Genomic DNA, 23,679 nt, shown 5'->3' with positions numbered 1-23,679 from the left:
TAGAGGTTCAGAGAGTTTAAATGGAAAACGAACAATAAAAACATCGAGTAACACAATCTCTTGCTTCGTGTATCTGCAGTGTGCTACAACTGGACTAAACTCTTTATGTAGATCAGGAGGAGATAGCGAGGAAATGCAAAAGAAATACTCCTTAAAATTTCTCGCTGTGACCTTTAAGGAGCTCTGTTCTCTCCACTGTGTTCCTCTTAACTTGGAGTTTACACTCTTTAAGAAAGTAGCACAGAGTTGAACTGAAAGCCTCGAGAATCTACTTACCCAGATTCAATCTGTTATCTGCTTTTTGGAGGATTTCTTCTTTTTCTGGAAAGATGGAGACAAAATGTTAACAGAAACGCAAAGTGCAACTGCAGAGATGTTATTCTGAGAGGAAATGTGGTTTCGTTTTTAAGTCGCTACATCTTTGTGCACATGAACAAACAACTAGTGCACACAAGGATAGAATAGCAAACCTTTAAGGTGAGACTCAGTAATGAGAAATGTATTTGTTCAGTTGTGTTTGTTACCGTAGAAACAGCTGCAGGAGTGAGTCTGTCTGCAGCAGATTCTGTCTCTTCCAGTCTCTCCTTTAATCTGTTCTTCTCTGTCAACATCAATGCATCAACATAAGTCACAAATGAGGAACTTTTGCACCAAATCAACAACATCAAGCCACTATTTTCCTATAAAAGGTCGAAAATACAAAACAGCAGAGCCCCAAAAGATCAAAGTGGGAATTTCTCTGGCATCACTTTGCGATCACATTTCTTTTGACCCACAGAAAGCCTGAGCTGTGCTGATATACAGCATCGTATGGTGGGCCCCTGCTGATTCACCAGCTCCTATCTCTGATTATGACTGTAGCCAGCTGTGGTTCCTTTGAAGTGAGGCTGTCTGAGGTGCTTTTCCACCGTCTGTGTGTTCCCCATTACACCGCTGAAACTCATCCGCAGCGTAATTTAGTGCTGCACTTTGGGAATATGGAAGGGCCATCTGACTGTAATTTAAAATGGTGAGAATCTTCCAAATATAGCGTACAGTTCGAGGAACACTGATCATTTTAAGTGGCATACAGACGTTTTGCTGTTGGCCAATTATTACAGCAGTTCAGTGATTCCAGCATCTACTGCAGATAATACACGGAATTTATAGATAAATAGCTCATAGCAACTCACTTTAAATAAACTATTCCTGAAAGACTCTTGCTCTGCCACAGTATTTTTGTAATGGATGAACTATTAGTTACTGTTTTCCTGAACTCCTGTGACGTGTTTTTAACATAAAAGCACCACAGGATTTTTTTTGTCAGGTGACTTTTTGTCGTAGGCGAGTGAATTAATGGCTTCACAACTGTGCAGAGAAATACAGAATTTGTCATTTTTAACAGAATATGATTGGTGCAAATGCTTAAATTATGGCAGATTTTAGAATAAGACTGAAGTGATTATGATAAAAATATTGCAATTTTTATACTTTACACAAACAGACACACATAGTAAGTGTGAGGACTATCAGGGAGTTAAAAATCTGACAATTATTTCTGCTTTTACAGTTTCTGGCTCTGAAAAATTGGGTAATTTTGGTGCTTTTTTTGTAAATTTAGCCAGCTTTTCAAATTTGTCAGCAGGTTTTGGGGTTCACACAGTTTAAAGGCAGATCTCCAACTGCATTTAAGTATTTACGCTGCTGTAGATATGTTCAGTTTGTTACAGGGATCAACGATCGATGCTGATTATTAGTGCGTGAGAGAAGCTAATTTTCTGGTTTGTGGCGACAGCTCAAGTTTCTTGTTTGGTTTTTGCTGCTTCAGAGACATTTCTGAGACCAAAGAGTCCACAGACCTGAGGAAACGCATAATCATTCAACAAAAGAAATATCAGAAAATGTCAGAATAACCACAAAAATCGGCCTGGCAGATAATCAGTCCATCCCTGGTTAAAACACTGAACCAAACCAGCAGCAGAAGTCTTTTAATAACGTTATTCGGCCACAGCTTCAGCAGTTGTATGCTGATAATGACAGCCTTTAAATATTGAACACAAAATATGTCTCATTTTCTTTCTTTTCTGTGGTATCTGCAGAAAGTTTCCATTAACTGTCAGTTGGTTTTAAGTGGACTGAAACACAAGAGTGATCCAGACAAATTAAATGACTCATCGCTGTGACCTTTCATGAACGCTTTACAATTCAGGCCTTCTTGTAAGAGTCAAAAACTACAAAAGGAGCTAAAGATTCATGCCAAGATAAAGTCATTAAGTCACAAAACTAGAAATATTAGGATCAAATTACAACAAGCCCCATCCTCAACAATGCAAGAAAAATTAGGATTAAAGTCATCACCTCATGTTTAGAAACATTCCTAATCATGGAATAATTGCGCAATTAGAGATTAACAACAGATTGAAGTGGCTGATGGGACTTCATTAAAGGATCTTGTTTTAAGTTTTTTTTCCGACATGCCAGTGGTGGAAACTTCTCTGCCTTCTGTGGATTTCCTGCATGCGCTTCAAGCTTTATCTCTTTCCTGTAAAAACCTAAATACAAATAAAGAAAGATAATCTTACTGTTTTTCTTAGCGGGTACGTCTGGGCTCACAGCGATGAGGGTCGAATCGTCTGTAGTCTCCTCACCCTGAACTGCCTTTGCTTTCCTTTTTTTCTTCTTCTTCTTCTTCTTCCCCTCGTTAGAAAGCACAGACGAGTCAGCCTCAGGACTCTCTGCGTTCACATCGTTTGCCTCTTCACTCTTCTTCTCTTTCTTTGTTTTGGGAGGTTTGTTTTCCTTTGACGAGCTTTCCTCTTGTTCACTGCCGACCATCGTCGTTTTCTTCCTCTTTGGTGTCTCGTCCTCCTGGATGCCGTCGGCTGGCGGTCTTTTGTTTGGCTTGTTTGGTTGAGGCGTCTCATCCTGGATGTGTTTGTGCCTGGAAAATGGTGAATTTGACCTTTAATTTTTTAAAAATTAAACAAATGTGAACAGTCAACAGTAACACTTCAGCATTTTAACTTTTTGCATCTCATCAATTTAGAAAAAGAGCAGCTCTAAACACACATGAAATCTAATTAAAAATTACAAAATGATGGAAAATGATATTAAAGTGTTTGACTGGTGATTCAATTCTACCAATAAACCACTCTAGGTGACAAATTGATGCCCTGTCCTTCTTACAGGCTTGTGGTGTTGAATTAATTAATAACTGGTGCATTTATAGCTACCATCAGGCTCTTTTTATGAGATAAAAAAGCTTGTCCAGTTTAAACTGCAGCTCCTGAAGACACAAAGTTTTAACAATATGCTGTTATATGACAGGACTAATGCTGCATTTTTGGTAATTTCACCTGAAATCATTTCATTTTTAGATCAATTTCTGCTCAAACATGTCCGATTTGCATGACTTTTAAAAACTAAATAAAGAAAAAATATTGGTGACATTTTTGTTTAATAGATATTTTATGAAATATATCATTTTCCATACATATTCTACTTGTCTGTTATTTCCGATTCTGAATCAGTGTGCAAAAAAAATACGCTGAAAATGAGTTGAAGGGCAATTTTTTAAAAATATACATCTGAAAGTACATGATATCAGTCTCAAATTTCACAGACGCCATTTTAAATATCCACGATTTACATTAAAAAAAGGTCGAGCAGAAAGACTCTGATGATTTAAGATGGAATAACTTTTCAATTTCTATGTAATTCAAGCGGATTGAAACTTTCACAGGCTCTTTCTGCTTGCTGATTGGAGACTCATGGATTTGCGCTGTGGTTCATTTAACAAACTCCCACTGTCATTATTTAATCGCCACACCTCATATAAAGGTGGACGACAGGGCACATCCCCAGAAGCTACTGTTTAATGATGTGAGAAAATTACATACCTGCAGGTTTTTAATAAGGCGTTTTGACGTTTAATGCTTTTAAGTCAAGTTTTAGTTCAATATTTACTGTCTAATATATTTAAAGCATGTGATGGACCGCATAATAAGTTTTCTTTCCCGTCTTCATTTTTGCACAGTGTCAGGAGTGTTTAATGTGAGAAATAAAAACTGACTTCTTTTTCCCTGAGACGTTCTGTCCTGCAGCCAAGTTGTTGTTCTTCATCTTGATCATCATCATCATTGTGCCGTCTTTCTTCTGCAGTCTGAACCTCTTCCTCAGACTGAGCTTCTTCCTGAGACGGTTTTTCTTTCTGGCCGAGGAGACCAGAGAAGAGTTTCCATCTGCAGGAAGAGAAACTTGTTTCTAATAACTTTTTAAAACAACTGCTGCTATTGATTTAGAGTAAAGGGCAAAATAAATATTAAAGAAGACTCCCAGGTTGAAGGTTTTTTAATCTTTCATTACCTTCAGCTTCTGGTGTCTCTTCTGTGTCTTTGTCGCCCCCTGCTGGGCTTTCTTCAGACTGCACCTCCTCTTTTTCCTGACCTTCCTTTTTCTTCTTCCTCCTCTTCTTCTTCTTCTTCTTCTTTTTTCCTCCGTCGTCTCAGGATTCTCCACCGTCTCCTCCTCTACTTCTGTTAACTGCTTCTTTTTCTTTTTAATTTTTTCAGAGAGGGCATTGGGAGTTTCCTCTTCTTCCACTTCATTTCTTTCCCTTTTCCTCTTCTTTGCCTTCTTCTTCTTCTCTGGTGGAGCTACCTGAGACACTTCTTCCTCCTTCTCCTCCTCCTCTTTTGTCTCTGCCGCCACCTCCCCATGCCTCTTTTTGTCTCTCTTTTTCTTTTTGGCAGACTTGCTGGTAAGAGGAGAATCACTGGGGGCATCTGCGTTGGAGGCATCAGTGCTGGGTGTTTCTGTGATCGATGCATCTTCTGCGGACGTCTTTGCATCCTTTTTGTTCTTCTTTTTCTTCTTCTTGGGGCTTTTGGAGTCTTCTGAAGCCTCCTCGGGGAGCAGTTGGCTGCTTTCTCGCTCGGCTGCTTCGTCATCTGGGGTCTGAATGTTGAGGATGATGGAGTCCTCCGGGTCTTCTGCAACAGAAAGAGATAACACTTTGACTGCACTGGAAAGTACGAAGGTAAACCATTTATTCCTAGTGTTGTGACTTTGATTTTGTATTCTGTATCTGCATAATTAACACAACGGTACAACAAAAAAGGCACAAAAAAAGATGGTTTTGCTTGTTAACACACATCTAACCAGTGTGTATCTTTGCCAGTATACCACACTTTTCACTTTCAGGATCTTTTAACCCTTTATACGCTTCAGTGCGTCGTAGGTGTACCGCCGGCGGTACACCTACTAATTTGCATAGGAATTTCAAGAATGTCCGACGGCTGCAAACACGATTATACAAACACTATACGCCGATGGAAAGCTTAGATTCTCATGAATCCGCTGGTATAAACCACTTTCAGATGTGATTACCACAGCGGGTGAGAAAAACACATTTGTCCGACAAAAACAAATATTCATCCATCCGTTCTCTATACACGGCTTCAACGCACACAGCGCGACTCACATTTCCGGGTTCATTATTGCACACACAAAAAAGATTCCACAAAAAACGGCCATAATCCAACCTTTTACATCCAGATGACACAAGCCATTAAACTATTTTGTCCAAAACATGTCCTGAAGTCGGTATAAAATCCACGAATTGGTCGTTTTCAAGGTAATGCACCTCGCGATGTGCGTCCAATATTCCCTGTATTTTTCGTCATTTTTTATTTAAAAATAGAATATTAGCGATTTTTTGCACTGAAAACGGCTGGAATTGACTGAAGCTTAAAGGGTTAACCCTTACAAGACCATGTTTCTGGAGAAGTACATATACTAAAACATATACTAAAACCACCTAATCCATAAAAATATCAATCAAGTCTTGCGAGGTCGCATTGTCGTAGACGTTCGCCATTTTGAATTTCGGCCGGTACGCGGCTCCGATAAGAGCTTCGTAATTGCGGCTTCGTTATAACGGCTCACACGGTTTTATCGTTTGAAATAAGCAAATTTGGGCCAGTGTTTATATCTTACCATTGGTCGACTTAAACATACGGGTGTGTGCATATTTTATGTTAATTAGCAATCATAAACAAGTCACACGTGTTGAGCCGAGAATGTTCGGTTTCGGCTGTGTGTACCGAGTATACTCGGTCCTGGCTTTTTAAGGGTTAAGAGTCTGAAAACAGTAAGAGAGAATGAAAACTGGGCTTTAGTGAACTCAAAACAAAGATAATGTTTCTCCATATGTTGCTGGTTCTGTCGATGTTTGTTATGTATAAACTCAGAACACGCAAATGTGTCACTGTTGTGTTCAAAATGTGTTTCTGCCGCCTCCATATGGCCAAAAAAAATCTTTTCTACTGTCACAACAGTTTACAAAAGAACATTTAGATGATAGATACATGTAGATGAATGAAAATAGAGACAATAAAAAGTTATCTTGTAACAGGTCAAGCCAAAAATAACTTGAAAGGAAAGTCAATCTGCAAGATATCACATAAAAATACAGTTTTGGGAGGTTTGACAAGAAATATTAAGAAATGGAAGGAAGTTGAGTTTGACAGAGCTCAGAGATCATTTGAATCTTAATTTTTTGTTTTACTAACTGCAGGTTGCAATTAAAAGACTGAGTTTTGCAAGAAATCTGTTTAAAAGATGGTTGTATGTTTGGGTGCACTGGAGAAAAGGTTGTGCGACGTGTTTTGTTTTTGGTAAAAACTGACCAGTGTGAGCAGCGGGGACGTCAGCAGTGTCACTTTGGTTTGTCGACTTCTCCGCCTCGTCTTCAGGTTTCTGCTCAGATGTGACGAGACACACAAGAGAGTCTGAGGTTATTGTATATTTTCCTCTGTGCAGCTTCTTATTCTCTTTCTGCTCGTCACAAATACAGAACAGCAACATTTATCTAAGAGTGCATCTGTATGGAAATAAAAAAAAGTGTTTGAAGGTACCTCAGATTTCTCCTCCTCCTCTACTTTGGCGTCGTCCTCTTTTGGATTTTTATCCTCACTGTCAGCATCTGAAAAGGATTAAACAACAGTTACTATATCATTAAGCCTAGAGTTTTGTGTTACTTCGGGCAAAAATCCTTTATTAATCCTTAATTTGATAAAGTTACAATACAAGGAAACTAGCAAAACAAAGACACCGAATTCAAAATTAATAAATGATAACATCAGGAACATCTCATGTCTGTACTTGCAGCTGTTTTCTCCTTTTCTATTCTGTGTAAATTCACATAATTTACAGCGAATGCTAACAGCTATGTGAGGAGGTACTTAAGCGCATCCTAGCTTAGCATGATAGCAATGCTAACATTTGCTAATTGGAGTACAGCCGAGGTGGTCGAGAAAGTCAAGTTTGGCAGACATTTTCTCATTAAATTGAAAAACTAAAAATAAATAACTTTGGCTTCATGTTGGCGTGAAAAGAAACACAGCAGGGGTAGCAGAGTTTTTAGAATTCACCCTGAGGAGGATGTTGATGTCTGAACTGAATTTTTATGGCAATCCATCGCATAAATGTGCAGAGTTGTTAGCTGCTAGCATGGCTGATGAAAAGCACACTGATATTTAACCAAACTACTCAAGCTTAAATACACAAAAGACAAAGTTATTTAGTCACATTGATGGTAAATTTGAGGACAAAATGCACCACATCTCATAGATTTAAAAGACATTTCTGTTTCATGAGCACTGACTAACATCTGTCAAGTTTTTAGGGAGTCTTGAGTCACCTACAAGAGAAGTCTAGTTGATTTTTACTGAAGCTCCTACATTTACCACGACCTAGATGACTGAGAATCTTCAGACTCCTGAGTCTTGTAGCATTGCATCATCAGAGCACCTTATTTTTCCCCAAATGAACCCGACTCATGAGCCTTTTCTCAGCAGGAGCAGCAGGTGGAAGCAATAACATTAACAGGGGTCCTTTCCAGCAGTTTGTGCAACGCAGTTGCGGTTACATTGTTGGTTACCTGACAAGTTGTAATGTCTGAGAGGAGAAACTATTTCCTGCACTGAAGTCATGGATTCATTTGAAACACTGGGGGGATATAAGGTGCTTGAGTTCCAGGTGACTGCAATTCCCAGACGAGTCATCGCTCCACTTTTCTGAACAAGCTTTGACAAGCTCACCAAACCCCTCTGAGAAGCTCCACAAGTGACTGACGCTGTGGAAAAACTCCTGTGAACGGGGCGGCCAGATCTGGCAACAGCCCCTCAAAGTCTTTACACGTTTTGGCGCCGAATCGAAATGCCTCGAGGTAAAAAAAAAAAAAAAAGCATCTCAATTTTATGTCTTACTTTCTTTTCTGTTCCCATTTTTCTTCCAGTAAAGTGAAACGATCCGAATGTTCTGCGCTGTTTTACAGCTAGAGATGAAGTGTTGCCAGTGAAAAGGAGGTGCAGCGTGCTTCTTTTTCCTCCAACATCAGATTGAAAAAACATGTCCAGTGTGAAATCAGAGGCAGCAAATGAGCCGTACCCAGTGGGACACCGCTTACGATTCCCTTCTGCTTTTTAAGGCATATTTTAGACATGAAATGATTAGCTGACAAAAGTAATAATATCTACTGTTTCGATAACTTAAGTAAAAAAAAACGCCCAACATGCTGCGTTTTTTTCTGCTTTTCATTGCCTTATGTTATTGTACATTGTACATACATGGGGGGCGGCATGGCTCAGTGGGTAGAGTGGCCCTCTTGTAACTGGAAGGTTGCCGATTCGATCCTCGGCCCGTCATGCTCATGTCGAGGTGTCCTTGAGCAAGACACCGAACCCCTAATTGCTCCTGATGGGTTGTGGTTAGCACCTTGCATGGCAGCTCCAGCCATCAGTGTGTGAATGTGTGTGTGAATGGGTAAATGTGACATATCATGTAAAGCGCTTTGGATAAAAGCGCTATATAAATACAACCATTTACATTCCGGTAAGATTTGGTGATAAAACAACAAATTTAATAATACATTTTTTAAAAGTGCAATAAACCTGAAAAAAATGATAATGTTATGTTTTTTTCACATATACTCCAAAATACAGAATTTCCATAGCTGTATCCCTCAAATTTGGAAAAAAAGTTGCACAATATCCTGTGGTCTCTTCAATAAAGACTTTTGTTCTGTGCGGTTTATTGTGTACTTTTACACAATAAACCGCTCTGAGATCTGGTGAATGTGTGAAATGTTAGTGTAACTCTCCAGATTTTATATGCAAAAAGAATGATGGCTCTATCTTATCTGGTTTCAAATCTGCCACCAATCAAAAATCAATCTTCAATCATAGCACCTGCACCACGCTGGGATCTACAGGGTTAATGACAAACCTGGATGTCTGGTTATGAAGCTTTGTTTCTGTTTAAAGTTGTAATAATGTTAAAAAAAAAAAAAACTCTCAGCAGCTTTGAAATCTGCTGCTGGGATGAACCCTCTGAGCCTCTGAGAAGTTTCTTCACAACAGCTTGCGACTCTTCTCGGCGCGGTGAGAAACACACAGAAAGGATGCCATACATAACAGGTAAAGAACAACCTGGACACTAAACACCTATTGGTCGCTGGTACCTGCAGGGGGCGGGGCTTCGTTCTCTGCTGGCTGCTCATTGGCCTCCTCGGCTGTCGGCTCTGCGGCGCTGGGCTCGGCCTCGCTGGGCTTCTGTGAGAGGAATCAACAGGTCAACAGCGTCTCCAACACCAGACACAAAGGGTTTCTCACATGATGTTTTTTTTCTTGGGCGTTCTTGACACAGATCGGTCGTCTCCAGTGAGCATGAACCACAAAAAGTGCAGTCTTTCTCATTCTGATATAAAAAATGTGACTTGTTCATCTACACTTTGAAATCACGCTGCAGTGCTGAGTCTATGGGATGCTAAGCAATTAAAAAAAACATACCCAGGGTCAGTTTACTCATGAATGCATAAATAAAGATTAATCGATGTCGTACCTCTATAGCTGTTTCTTGCTCATCTTCCGAGGACTCGCCGTCCTCCTGAGTGACACAAGCTGGAGCTTCAGTTTGATCAGCATCAGTCTGCTCAGATGCAGAAGCTTCATCTGCGACCTCGGAGGGGTTTGTGGCAGCCTGTGAAAAAATAGAAAACGGGAAGTGAATTGAAAGCAAACACATGCATTGGACCAAAATACTGCACCTGATAAAAACTGCAGAAGATATAGGAAAGAGAGAAGACAGATTAGGCTAGAAGACATACAAAAAAGCCCCACAAAAATAGACAGCTTTCAATTTTAATTCTATGAGAATTAAAGGATAATTGTAAGCTATTAAAACTCTGCTCCTATTTTTGTCACTTTGATCAGTTGTGGTGATATTGTACTTGATAAAACTACAGTTATGTCTCGAAAAAATGGATGTGCGGCTGAAGAGAAGCCAGGCTGGGGATGGGTTCAAACATGTCATAGATAATCCAAATCACTTTAAAGGTAAAAGCAGATGTGAGCATGCCTGAAATGTAGAGAAAAATCTTATACTGCACAGGTAAACTGTGTTCTCAAAGCCACAGCACATATGGAAGGTCATGGTTACTAAATATTGCAATATATACGTATAAATCAAGCTTCATTTTACCATTTTCCATGAACTCATTCACCACTGCTAGTTCATTTAGTGATTGGTGACTCCTCACAAATTTATTGAAATAAAAATCTCTGAGATTGCCACTTTAATCTGGTAAATACAGAATTATTGTTGCTGATAGAAAAGAGGGGAAAACGACTTAACGAACGAGAATTATTCATGAGGAGTCTTAAAAGTTATATGTGGCAGATAAAGCGGCCGCACAATCTGTCGAGTCATGAAAGCACAGAGTTTGAACTCGCTCAACAAAACAATTAAAATTCCTCTTTGTTATTCAAATATCAAGAGAAGCACAATAGTTTTAATTCTCCTTTCGATGTAATGTCAATCGGCCACCAAACTTACTGTACAAACAATGTAAATGCTGACAAAAGCTGACATCTCTGTAAATACTTGAGTCTCAGATTACTTGAACCTCATTTAAAAAGACACTGACTTGTCCAGAACATGGTCACATTTAATCGCACATTCCACAAAAGTCTTCATGACTCAGCAAAGTAAACTCTCCTCACAGTGTTGCCTACTGGAAGCTAAACAACAAAAACAATGAGGCTCAGCCAGTTCCAGTCCTCAGCAAAATAAGTTTCAGATGTGCAGCGAGTGAGATGAGGGAGTCGAGGTTGAGCAGAGCCAGGACTCAACAGATACTCCTGTTTTTATGAGATGTGATTAGAAGTGATTTATATTTCTGAGCATGTCAGAGCGATCTGATGGAGTAATATCAGATAGACGTTCTATATACACTACCATTCAAAAGCCTAGGGTCATAAACGTCCTTATTTCTGAAAGAAAATCATTTTTTTAATGAAGATAACATTAAATCAATCAGAAATACAGTCTAGACATTGATAATTTGGTAAATGAGTATTCTAGCTGGTGACAGCTGATTTTTAATGGAATATCTCTATAGGGGTACAGAGGAACATTTCCAACAACCATCACTCCTGTGTTCTAATGCTACATTGTGTTAGGTATTGGTGTTAAAAAGCTAACTGATGATTATAAAACCCTTGTGCAGTTATGTTAGCACATGAACAAAAGTGGGAGTTTTCATGGAAAACATGAAGTGTAAGTCAACTTTAACTAATATGAGCAACTGTAACTCATTTCAGAGCAACTTTAATTAATATAGAGCAACTTTAGCACATAAACACTACGGTTCAAAAGTTTGGGGTCACTTAGAAATGTCCGTATTTTTGAAAGAAAAGCTTTTTTTCAATAAAGACAACATTAAATGAATTATTAATCTAGTCTAGACATTGTTAATGTGGTAAATGACTATTCTAGTTGGAAACGGCTGATTTTTAATGGAATAACTCCATAGGGGCACAGAGGAACATTTCCAGCAACCACTATTCCTGTGTTCTAATAGCCTAGCCGCGCTCGACCCAGCTCTCAAGACGCAAGGGTCTAGGAACTCTCGACAGGGAGGGAGGCGGGCTAAAAGGTTGTCTTTCAAATCACTCTGCAGCAATTGAGTAGGTATACAACCAGTCAGCGCAACAAATAGGCTGACGTAGTTCCTAGAGCGCCGGAAATCAGAGGATGCGGTAGTTTGGCATACAGTCAATGGGTGAAGCTCGAGTATATTACAGACATGTTAACAGAAAGATTATTCAGAATCGGTGCTAATGGAGCTCAACGACTGTTGTCGTTTTTGTTGTCGACCCTGGCAGAGAATTAAATTCGTAGCCGTGGGTTGTCTAGCGCGGCTAGGCTAGCTGTTTCCGGTTGTTTCTGTCAGAATCGTCGCACCTCTGTCGGCACTTAGTTACACCCGCCTTCTGACTCTACACTTCATGGTGATTCGTCGGCCAGTTTTAGGAGAATCCAACCTCGAGGCTTACCGAGGGTAACTAGACCCTTGCGTCTTCAGAGCTGGGTCTAGCGCGGCTAGGCTAGTGTTCTAATGCTACATTGTGTTAGCTAATGGTGTTGAAAGGCTAATTAATGATTAGAAAACCCTTGTGCAGTTATGCATTTATTATAAAAGTGGAAGTTTTCATGGAAAACATGGAATTGTCTGGGTGACCCCAAACTTTTGAACAGTAGTATATGTACGTCATATTAAAACAGTGGACAGTAATCCAGAAATGTTATTCATGGTGAATCTGTGCTTGCTGTGAAATAAAGCTACATTTATGTGTCACGTCTTCACAGAAAAGCCATCTCCTGTGAGAGGAGACGTAAATGAGAACGCACTCACAGAGCAGAAAATCTGATCCTCAAACAGACAATTCATAACAACCAAAACTGATAAAATCTGAACCAGCCTGCTTCAGCTTGTCCTCCTCCATCTTCTCGGCTGGATCTTCAGCCTGCAGATGTCCATCAGGCTGATCAGAGGCAGGTTGTTCGGGATCGCCCTCGGTGGGCTCAGCCATTTCTTCAGAGTCCAAAGTGGCACAACTGGAACTTTCTGCCTTGTTCGTTGCCTCAGTAGAAACTTCAGTAGGAGCTGACTGTGAAATATGTACAAGCAGCTGGTTAGAGGAACTTGCATGCCTGAAAATGAGTCCCAACACTGACAGAATTCAGGATACCTGCTCGTTTCAGAAGATATTCAAGATACTTAAGATACTCTTACTGTTGTAGTGATTTATCTGTTGGAGGATATGCCGATAAAACGCATTCACCTCTCTGGAAGCTTCCTGCATTTATTTCACATTTAATCATGGTCAACTTAAGGTGACTTTTTGACAACACTGTTTCATGTCAAAATGAAAACACATTTCAAAGTCAATTCTTTGAAAATATGAAATGGAAATCAAGTGTTAACCCCCTAGAAGTTGCACAATCAGTGAAATTTAGACCTTCTGAGTGCAGTTAATGTGTCTCTTTGTAGTGTAAAGACTCCTGTATCTGGAAAGTCCAGTTACTGGTGCATCAGTACTCTTGGCTATAACTACATCATGAACATAAAAGAACACTCCAAGAAACTCTGAAAATGTTATTGGGAAGTAGGGAATGAATACCAAAAAAAAAAAAAAGTCAGGGAATATCCCTTGGAGAACGGTTAAATCCATTATTACGAAATGGAAGGAACATGCCACATGTAAATCTGCCTAGAGCAGGATGTTCCCAAACACTGAGTGACTGAGCAAGAGAGAGACTACTGAGGAAGGCCACCAAGATGCCTATGAAGGTGACAGAAGCTGCAACAGCTGAGATAGAGACTGTGCTTGTTATTTTCTTTTTTTACAAGTCAAAACTTTATGGGACGGTGGCAAAAAGAAAATCACTGTTGAAAACAGACTAGAGTTCTCTAGAAGGCATGTCGGAAAACTTTGAAGTCAACTGGAAGAAGATTCTTTAGACAAAGACACTAAAATGTATTTTTTTTTGGTCACAACACTAGACATAAACTGCACATCACACCATCCACAATATGAAGCATGGTGGTGGCAGCATCATGATGAGAAGAATGGTTTCCCAAACCCGATGCAATCTGCAAAAAACTGTGACTTCAGGGAAAATTTGTTTTCTAACCAGACAGCTACCCGAAGCAAACAGTGAACGCTACACAGATATAGACATCAAAGTCAGATGTGCTCTCCACACAGGGTAATAATTTAGACCATCACTTATTTTACAGTTTATACTTCTAAATAACTGAAACTAGTTTGTAGAAATCTGTTCACTTTGACATGAAAGAGTATTTTTTGGTTCTTGCGGGAAAAAAAGCCAAATTAAATTGACCGTGATTCCATTTTGAAAGCCAAATAAGGTGAAAACTTCCAAGTGGGTGAACACATTTAACTGAAAGTGAACTCAGATGAGGTGCTCTACATTAAAACTCCGAGCAGCCAAATGATGTACAATGCCGACTGAGTGTGGCTCTCTGGTGTGTTTTGGAACAACAGAGCTTCGTTGCAACGAGGAATCAGAACAAGTATCCCAAAAAAATAAACCTTTCAGGCACATAATGTCCGATATGTTTGGCAGATTGCATTGATCCTGTCCTCTGCACATGGGACCAGATTTAGTTTGATAAGCTCAAGTTATCAGAACAAAAGGAACAGAAACAAAAAACTGCAGAGAGAAAAATCTGTAAAGAAAAAAAGAACTGTCGCCGTCAGACACAAAGCAATCACTGTTTCCAGCCCTTGTCGACAGAATGAAACCTTCACACAGCGACAGAAACGCACACAATTTGTCTCAGAAGATTATCGCTCTGTCCAAACAGCATTATCGACCGCATCAGTGGGCCGACACAAAAGAACAGAGACGGGACTTACAATCACACAGCAACGATAACAACGAAGCAAACCAGCAGATACACAGCAGATGGAGTGGAGATGAAATGTGTCTGTGGGTGTTTCAGAGGCATATAAAAAAACACTGCAGCTACTGTCCATCCATCAGCACATTATTACAGCCACTGGACAACAGCTATGCGAGTGTGTGTTTTCATAAAACTGCTGGTTTCCTCCTGCTGCAACAATGTCCACCAAAAGTTGTGTTTCATTTTACGGTCTCAATTCATTACCTTAACAGAACCAGAGTTGACTGTGAAAATACAAAACCAGGATAAAAAAAAATACTCATCAGCCCTGAAGTCTTTTTCAAGCGAACTCTGGATTGAAGAGTTTGTATTTCTAACGTCATAAACCTTAATGAGATATGGTTTGTTCAATTCTTGGAAGCCATGATTGATGTTTCCTCTGTAGCTTGAAAAGTTGACTTGTGTAAAGAGCGATTGATATCTTTTTTTCTAGGAGAGATATGACTTTAACTTGTAATGCTTTAGAATTTACACTACTGTTCAAAGGTTGGGGGGTCACTTAGAAATGTCCTTTTTTCCCAATGAAGATAACATTAAATGAATCTGAGATACAGTCTGGACATTGGTAATGTGGGAAATCGCTATTCTAGCTGGAAACGGCTGATTACTCTGCCAAGGAATGCTGCAGTGTTATGTGACAATCGGTGTACGTTTGTCTGTCTGTGCGCAACATTACTCAAAAGCAGACAAACGGATTTGGAATAAATTTTCAGGGAAGGTCAGAAATGACACAAGGACCACCCGATTGGATTTTGGCAGCGATGCAACCGATAGTCTGGATCCATGGATTTGTTAAAGATTTCTGTATCGCTGTGAGGTAACGGCACGGCGTCACTGTAACTATGACAAGTGAATGCTACGTCAGCTGCCTGCTGATGATCACAGGATTGCAATCCTGGTACAAATTGACCGCTGCAGACTTATCTGTCAGAAAAGATACAAGGAAGAATTGATTAAATTGGGGGTGTTTCTGACTCCCATCAATCCCTGCCGCCCGCTACATATTTAGGTCACATGATTTGGTATCTGCACATAACGTACACATGCATAACACACAGCCTTGGCGGAGTACAGTGCTGTCCGAGTGCTTTTCTTGTTTGTTTTAGTGCTAGAATTGCATTCCCATAAATCCATTCTGGTGGTTCTGTGTGGTTTTAAGCATTCACTTTTTTAGTAATTTATCGGTTTAATGTAAGAAATGTTCTGGCAGTACATTTCAGTTGTTATTATATAGAGTGTTAAATTGTCATTCAGTGGGGATAGAAAAATGGTTTGGGATTGAAGTTTCCCTAAAGCATGTGGGGAATGAAATCTAGCACCAGACAGTCACTAACAAATGCATGTTTGTAAGTTAAAAAGTATACAGACGTCTGTTGGGAACTTGTCCATCCGTCTCGAGACATGTTCAAGTTACAGAGTTCTGTAGAGCACAGTGGTAGCACAGGACGTCTGGAGAATTCAGAACTTCCTGCTGTGTTTTGGTTCCGTCAATGGAAAGTACATGGAAATAAAAGCATCTCAAAAGTCCAGCAGTGACAACTTCAATTAAAACTCACAGGAGTGGATGATGGAGAATATTCTGGAACAGTCCGTCCTCAAAAACTAGTTTCAGCACCATCTTTTTTCCTGGTGGATGTACAGTCAGTGTGTTCGTAGTGCGAATAGTTTCAAAGTCTGGGCTGATGCTGACATCTGCATCATTTACGTGTTCGGACGCACAGAAAGCAAGAATTGTGTCAGCTTGTTTGCAAATGGATGAAATGTACCAGATGTTCATGATGTAAAACTCTCTCTCCAGCTGTAACTCCTTTTCAGCAGCAGCTGTTGAGATTTCACAATCCTCATTTTGACGTTTAACCACTTCTCGTGTCAGCATCCCAGAATCATAGGCAATAAACTGCTTCTGTTCTTACATAGGTAAACCATGATAGGAGGTTGGCAGGGTAATTTAATTAATTATCCAACAGCAGTAGCAATTACAAACTGTCACATATTTGTGACTTGTTAGTTGCAAATGATTTTGAGATGCCAGGGTTCACATGTATGCAGCAAGAAAGAGGTTCAAAACAAATCTACGCGTTTAAAATTGGTGCAAAGCCTTGAGAGACATTTAGGAAGTTCATTTTATACATTTTATTATTCCCTGCATGGCACAGATTGGAGCAGCATTCAACTACATCAGACTAACATGGATTAACTTGGAGTTTCATTTAAAAAAAAAAAAATTACTGTAGAGGGAAAACTACTGCGGAATATTTAAATTAAATAATTACATAAAATCAAAAATGCATCATAAGAATAACGATATTCAGAAGACAGACAGACAGACAGACAGACAGACAGACAGACAGACAGACAGACAGACAGACAGATGGACACACAGACAGACAGACAGACAGACAGACAGACATGCTACCATTTTAGAAATTCAAGGTTCATTTCTAATCTAAATATCATTTAAGGTTGTGTTCGTGATCAGGGATATTCAGATCTTTAAAGGTGGGTCAAAATTTGTGAGCCTTTAATCTGAAAATCTTCCTGAACAAGAGTTAAATCCACATAAAAATCTTTACAGTTCACTTTTACTCAGAAAAAACCTGCAGTCAGAACTCAAATCCACATCTGTGAGTAAACAGAGACACAAAAAGTGTTGTCTCATTTGATGCCACACTGCTGTCTCTATTGAAAGCAGAGGGTTCTCATTTTTACCTCTGCTCACGTCACCCAAACCTCATTGTTCTCCGGTTTTGCTGCAGACGTCAGTAGGAGCTGCCAATCTCGTCTCCTGGTGACGGCGGTAAACAGCTGCACGAAATAACGACGCAAAGCAGCACACAGATCCAGTACTAAAAGCTGTGAGAGAATACTCAAATGGAAGGAAAGCGAGTCACAGTTAAAAATCAGACTTCCAGTTGAGTGTTTTCGCAGCAGACATTCATGTCCAAACTTCTTTTCCCATCTTCCAACTGCTCAGATGTTTTAAGAGTTCCAAAATAAGAAAGTTTTCAATCAAAACCTGCTTCTCTGCTGCAACATAACCACCGTGTTTATGTGATACGCTGTAAGTATCTAATGGAAAATAAACAGAATACCTCAAACCTATTCCCAATGATACGAGCTCACCTCTTGCTTTGTTTCTGGATCCTGCTCCTCTGTCTTTTCTTCTTCCGAGTTTGATGTTTGAGTTTTATCAGTGACATCCAGCAGCTGCTCTGAGTCTTTCTCAGCGTCTCCGTTTGATGAATCCACAACATCTGCTTTGGACTCTGAAAGAAAAGACCAAATATCCTTAAAACCAAACTTACATTTTCTGATATGAAGAGGAATATATTGCCTGCTGCAAAATACGAAAGAAGATGTTTGAAATGTTCAACTGAAGCCTTTGCAGTGATGTTTTTCGGTCTTGTTTTTGTGCAACAGGATGAAAATTCATCTTAACACAAGCAAAGTTTTGCTGTTTTTGAAATCTTTGACAAATTGTTGTAGAAAAGCAGAACATATGTGAAATGTAGATCTGTGACGCGACTTTTGATTAGTTGTTTCATCTATAAAATGCCAGAAAATACTTAAAATGTCTTTCATGATTGACTAGAAATAATGACAAAATGAAACAGAGCGACCCACTCAAACCAAACTGAAATAAACACATTAAAGTTAACTGAGTGGAGGTTTAGCATCTTTATCACCTTCTTCGGTGGTGTTGGAAGGTTCAGTCTCTGCAGCAGCTTCTTCTTCACTGGTGGCAGGTTCTGGGTTGATGCTTTCTTTCTTCAGATCGCAGCGCAGCCTGAAATGTACAAACAATGAATTTCATGTCTCACTGACTTTGGACATAACCTGAGATGATTTAGAGAGAGTAGAAACTTGTTGTTTGTCAGTTTATTATCTTTACTATACAGTCTAACATGAAGCATTTGAGCTGCGCTGTATGTATAAACAGATGTTCCATAATAGATTGTTTTTTTATTGTTAACTTACTTCGTCTGTGCTCATTGCATCCTTGAGTTTGGATAATAATAACAAAGGTGTTACAGGAGTTTATGTGTTTATATGGTACAAATATTCAATAAAGCTAAACAAAAGTAAAGTTAAAGTGAAGCTAAAGGTAAAGTAATGTTAAAGAAAAAGTAAAGTTAAGACAAAGTAAAGGTAAAGTAAAGGTAAGGTAAAGTAAAGATCAAGTAAAGTTAAGGCAAAGTAAAGGTAAAAGTACAGTAAAGATCAAGCAAAGGGAAAGTAAAAGTAAATGTAAAGTATAGGTAAAGTAAAAGTAAAGGACAGTAAAGGTAATATAAAGGTAAAGTCAAGTTAAAGTTACGTTGTGTTAAGTCACATTAAGGTCAGATAAGCTACATTACGATAACACGTAGGGAAACTAAAAATAAAAAAATGCACTTGTACTGATTCTTCCATGTGCTTATATTCAGATAAAGTACAGAAAAAAACTCATCAAGACGTGGAAAATAACAATATTGCACATATCAATGGTGTTCCACAGCTCCAAGTAGAAATACTAGTATGAGAAATCGAGATTTTTCCAATACTGCACAATTTTTCCACAAGTTCCTTAAGAGTTTTTGAATGTACAAAGTACTCAGGTTAAATGTGTTGACTGTGTCATTTTAAATCATGTTAGCCGCCTTCTGTTTTTGAGTCCGTCCAATCCTAAAGGTATTTAAGAATCCCAATTTAACCTACAGGAGGTCTTGATGAGAAAATAGCTTCCTGATGAGTGTCTCTTGACATCTTTAGTGAGGAAACGAAGCGGATGAAATTATTCTGACAGGAGAATGTATGAGTGACTCATTAGCTGAGGGTAGAATTAGTTTAACTTGAAAATATGCTTGAATGAGCAACACACACATGTGGGATTTACATTCTGTGTTCATGTTCAGGTGTTCAGGCTCATCTGATGCTATACGTTTACAGTGACTCACTAAAATGTATTATTTTAGAGTAAGATTCGCACCACTGATGTCATTCATTTGGTCATTTACTGGCTGCCTATTTAATCCTCATCAGAGTGGCAGGGATTTGAAGCCAGTCCCAGAATGCACTGGGCACGAGGCCAGACAGCCACTCAAAGAGTGCCAGTCGCATCCTGGTTGTACAGACAGTCTGGAGTCAACAATCCTTTTAAGAAGAGCGCATTACCTGCTGAGCTGCTGTGATTCCAAGAAGCAAAAGTCATAAAATCCAAAACAAGGGAGGATAAGAAATCATCTCAGTGATCAATAATATAGCCTGGAGGCACTTTACACTCTGCATTTTGCTTAAACCCATTTTTGACTATTATTATTCTGCCATGGAATGGTGGAGTTATGTGACAATCGGCGTACATTCGTCTGTCTGACAGTAGCATTACTGAAAAATGGACAAACAGATTTGGATGAAAATTTTAGGGAAGGTCAGAAATGACACAAGATAACATTAAATTAATCATAAATACAGTCTAGACATTGTTAATGTGGTAAACGACTATTCTAGCTGGAAATGGCTGATTATTCCGCCAAGGAATGCGGTGGAGTTATGTGATGATCGGGGTACATTCGTCTGTTCGTCTGTTATTCCGTCTGTGTACAACATTACTCAAAAACGGACAAACGGATTTGGATGAAATTTTCAGGGAAGGTCAAAAATGACACAAAGACCAAGTGATTAGATTTTGGCAGTGATGCGGCTTACAGTCTGGATCCACGGATTTGTTAAAGATTTCTGTATTATTGTGAGATAGCAACACGGTGGCACTGCAACTATGACAACAAATGAACGCTACATCAGTTGCCTGCTGCCGGTCGCATGGTTGTGATTCTACTAAAAACAACCGCAGCGGACTTATCAGGACTTACCCATCTGAAATGATCCAAGAAAGAACTGATTAAATTGAGGGGAAGTTTCCCACCAATTCCCACTGCCCACTACATATTTAAGTTATGCGATTTGGTATCCGTACATAACGTACATATGCATAACACACACCTGTGCTCAGCGCAAGATCATGTTGTTTGTGGGTACATCTATATTAAATGGACACATTCTATGGTGAATTGATTTCTGACACAATTTTTTTCTAGATTTCAGCTGTCAGAAATGATACAATGACTGAGCAGCCTTGGTGCAGTACTGCTCTCTCTGAGTGCTTTTCTTGTTAGTTTTTGGATTCCTTTAGTTTCAGTGGGACTCTGACTTGTTTTGTTGTTTGGTCTGGTTTTTTTTAAGTTAAGTTTGTTTCACCGCTAGTTCATTAAACCCCCAAAAACCCATCTATGTGTATTAAAATTACACATTTTCATGAGAAGATAAGTGAAGTTAAGATATGATAAATTAAGATAAGCCTTTATTAAGTCCACAGTGGGGTAATCTGTAGCGTTAGAGCAGCAAATAGTGCAAACATGTGGCGAATATCAGCAGATATGAAAGATAAACAAAAAATACATATATTTTTAAACTATTTTCTAATAATTCTCACCATTACTGGTGAATTCATTCATCATTTGAGCGATCATCTATTAATATATGTGTAAAACATGTGGCTTACTTCATCCAGCCTGTGTAGATGTCATGTAGGTTACAACTCTCCTCTGGTGTTTCCACCTAAACACAAACAACAAGGTCAAACATTCTCAACATTCTCCAAGTTTTTGTCTTGAAAGCGCTTTTCTAACATTTTAGAAGTCCTGAATCTATAATTAAGACAATATTCCAGTAATCCAACAATAATGATGCGCATAGAATAAAGAAGATAAAAGGGAGAGAACTAATTTCCTGTGCTTCAGGAATGCTGCCACTCTGATGCCACGAGCTGCCAGATGTGAACTCATACGACATCTACACAACCAGCAATATGAGGGCACGTGAGGGATGAAGAGATCAAACGGAGGAACGACACTCGCTTTATTAAAACAGAACGGCATAAATCAGGTTTGCATTTTCAGGATGTTTGGCAGCAGATTTCCACATCGCTGAGAGTGTTTTGATGAATTTTTACGACCGTCAAACTCCATCAGCAACTTTTGACAGAGATATTTTTAACCTGAGAGCCTGAAATGCGAAACTTCGCAACTGACCAAAGCTCAACTTTCCTCATGTAAGAAAACGGGCACGTTCTTGGTGCATGCGTTTGCAAGTAAAAAAAACAGCTGAAGTGAGGTTTTGTAGGCAGCATGACTGGAAAAACTGCTCAGAGGTTTGCTCTCATAACCAGCCTGGACAGCTGAAATTTTGATTTTGTTTTAGACGGAGGAATTTGCACAGAAAAAGTTACAGAGACTGTTTATTTTACAGCTTCTGTGCGTGTGTGTCTGGTTGCCTCCTGACTTTTCATTTGCACTAATCTTTATATCTCATCAAGTGCAATAACAAGATACCTGTTGAACTTTTTCAACATACAATTCTATTCACTGAGTGTCTTACATGTCTTATCTGTACATTTAAAAATTGCATATCGTCTTTTAATATCTTTATTTTATCTATATTCTGCTTTTGTATTACTTGTCCTGTTGTTTACTACAATTCTTTTTTCTTTCAAGCTGCCATAACACATGAAAAACGTTTATCTCATCATATATTTATCATCAAATGATGTATTAAATCTATTTAATGCAACTGAAAAAATATGGCGTAACAGATTATGCACATATATGGCTTGATGAATACTTAATACACAAGCTTTAGTGTGTAGAATTGTGTGTATAAAGGTTTAAAGATAGCACCAGTGTTGTGATATGTTGTCGCATTAAATTGTTTTGTCTATAAAATACCAGAAAACGGTGAAAACTTTCCCTCAGAGCACCATGTGGAGTCAGTAAATGTCTCAAAAACACTCAGTACTGTGATGTAACACAAAAAAACAAGCAGCAAGTGAAATAATTCCGCTTCCGAAATCATCTCATCTGATTTATTACATTTACTTCTCTGCTGATTGATGTATCTGCTAATAACTGCAAATCTAATGTAATCTAAAAAACTCTAATGCTTCAGAAAGGTAAGGGAGGTTTGGATGTGGAGTCAGAGGGCAGCAGAGGGCTGATTTTACGACCATGCAGCTTCTGTAACATAATGTTCTTTTTCCTCCAGGAGGCCTGAACAGGGAGCCACTTGCTGGAAGACACTGTGAGGCTGCAGAGCTGCAGCAACACTGAGGCAAAAACACACCGAAAAACACATTTATATTTAATTAACTTCTTATATAATATGCAAGACGCGCATGTCTGTTTAGGACACAGCAACAAAGCACCACTATATGCAGATTTTAGCAGAAATGAGCAGACTGGAACCCCAGTTTTTTGGGCTCAACACTGAGTCGAGCTCCAGGTGACCACAGCGGAGCCAGGCAGAAGTCTTACCTGAGAAACGTGCTTCTCCAGCAGCCTGGCGGCTTTGCTGAAGCCGCTGACCTTCAGGTGCTGGTAGATGAGGAACAGCAGCGCGTCGTCCTCCTCTGAAGCCATCGCGACCAACTGTAGCACCGGACACACTCCAATATTATTGTCCACTTATTAACACTTCACTTCATGCTCGCTATTCTGCGTGTGCACATGTACGCCGACGACGCCCCCCTCGAAATGCATCATGGGAGGTGGAGTTTTTTTCTTCACTTTAGAAAAACAAACCATGCTCTAAAAAAAACCCTGAACTAAAATGTACAAAAAACACATTTTAGGAGAATATTTAGCTTCTGAAACGACAAAAAATATATCAAAAATCCGTGTTTAAATGTATTACGTAATTGTATATTTATAATCCCTCCCCAGTTACATTTAAAAAGTATAATTTAATACCTTTTAATTATTTTTTTGTTTACCTACAGACAGCAAATATACTCTGAGAAAAATCCTGAACTAAAATGTACAAGAAATACATTT

The 23,679-nt window shown here is 39.1% G+C and overlaps 1 protein-coding gene across 2 annotated transcripts in view; it reads right to left on the bottom strand.

Moving 5' to 3' along the window:
• Positions 1 to 23,380, bottom strand: part of LOC110954665 (ABC transporter F family member 4-like) — a 28,631-nt gene extending 5,251 nt beyond the window's left edge. For both annotated transcript variants that reach the window (XM_022199292.2, XM_051953171.1), the window contains exons 1-14: positions 23,161 to 23,380; positions 21,354 to 21,409; positions 18,502 to 18,602; positions 17,939 to 18,081; positions 12,804 to 12,992; positions 9,883 to 10,020; positions 9,503 to 9,593; positions 6,897 to 6,964; positions 6,669 to 6,738; positions 4,345 to 4,970; positions 4,052 to 4,220; positions 2,562 to 2,920; positions 525 to 601; positions 277 to 321 (exon numbers count right to left, since the gene is read on the bottom strand). In XM_022199292.2, coding sequence (XP_022054984.2) covers positions 4,155 to 4,220; positions 4,345 to 4,970; positions 6,669 to 6,738; positions 6,897 to 6,964; positions 9,503 to 9,593; positions 9,883 to 10,020; positions 12,804 to 12,992; positions 17,939 to 18,081; positions 18,502 to 18,602; positions 21,354 to 21,409; positions 23,161 to 23,265 — 1,653 coding nt within the window. In that variant the 5' untranslated portion in view covers positions 23,266 to 23,380 and the 3' untranslated portion in view covers positions 277 to 321; positions 525 to 601; positions 2,562 to 2,920; positions 4,052 to 4,154. The remainder of the gene's footprint in view (positions 1 to 276; positions 322 to 524; positions 602 to 2,561; positions 2,921 to 4,051; positions 4,221 to 4,344; positions 4,971 to 6,668; positions 6,739 to 6,896; positions 6,965 to 9,502; positions 9,594 to 9,882; positions 10,021 to 12,803; positions 12,993 to 17,938; positions 18,082 to 18,501; positions 18,603 to 21,353; positions 21,410 to 23,160) is intronic.
• Between the last annotated feature and the right edge of the window lie 299 nt (positions 23,381 to 23,679).

The sequence above is a fragment of the Acanthochromis polyacanthus genome, chromosome 9 (genome assembly GCF_021347895.1).
Source record: "Acanthochromis polyacanthus isolate Apoly-LR-REF ecotype Palm Island chromosome 9, KAUST_Apoly_ChrSc, whole genome shotgun sequence".
NCBI classification, from domain to species: domain Eukaryota; kingdom Metazoa; phylum Chordata; class Actinopteri; family Pomacentridae; genus Acanthochromis; species Acanthochromis polyacanthus.
This window is presented reverse-complemented; position numbering and strand designations above follow the sequence as displayed.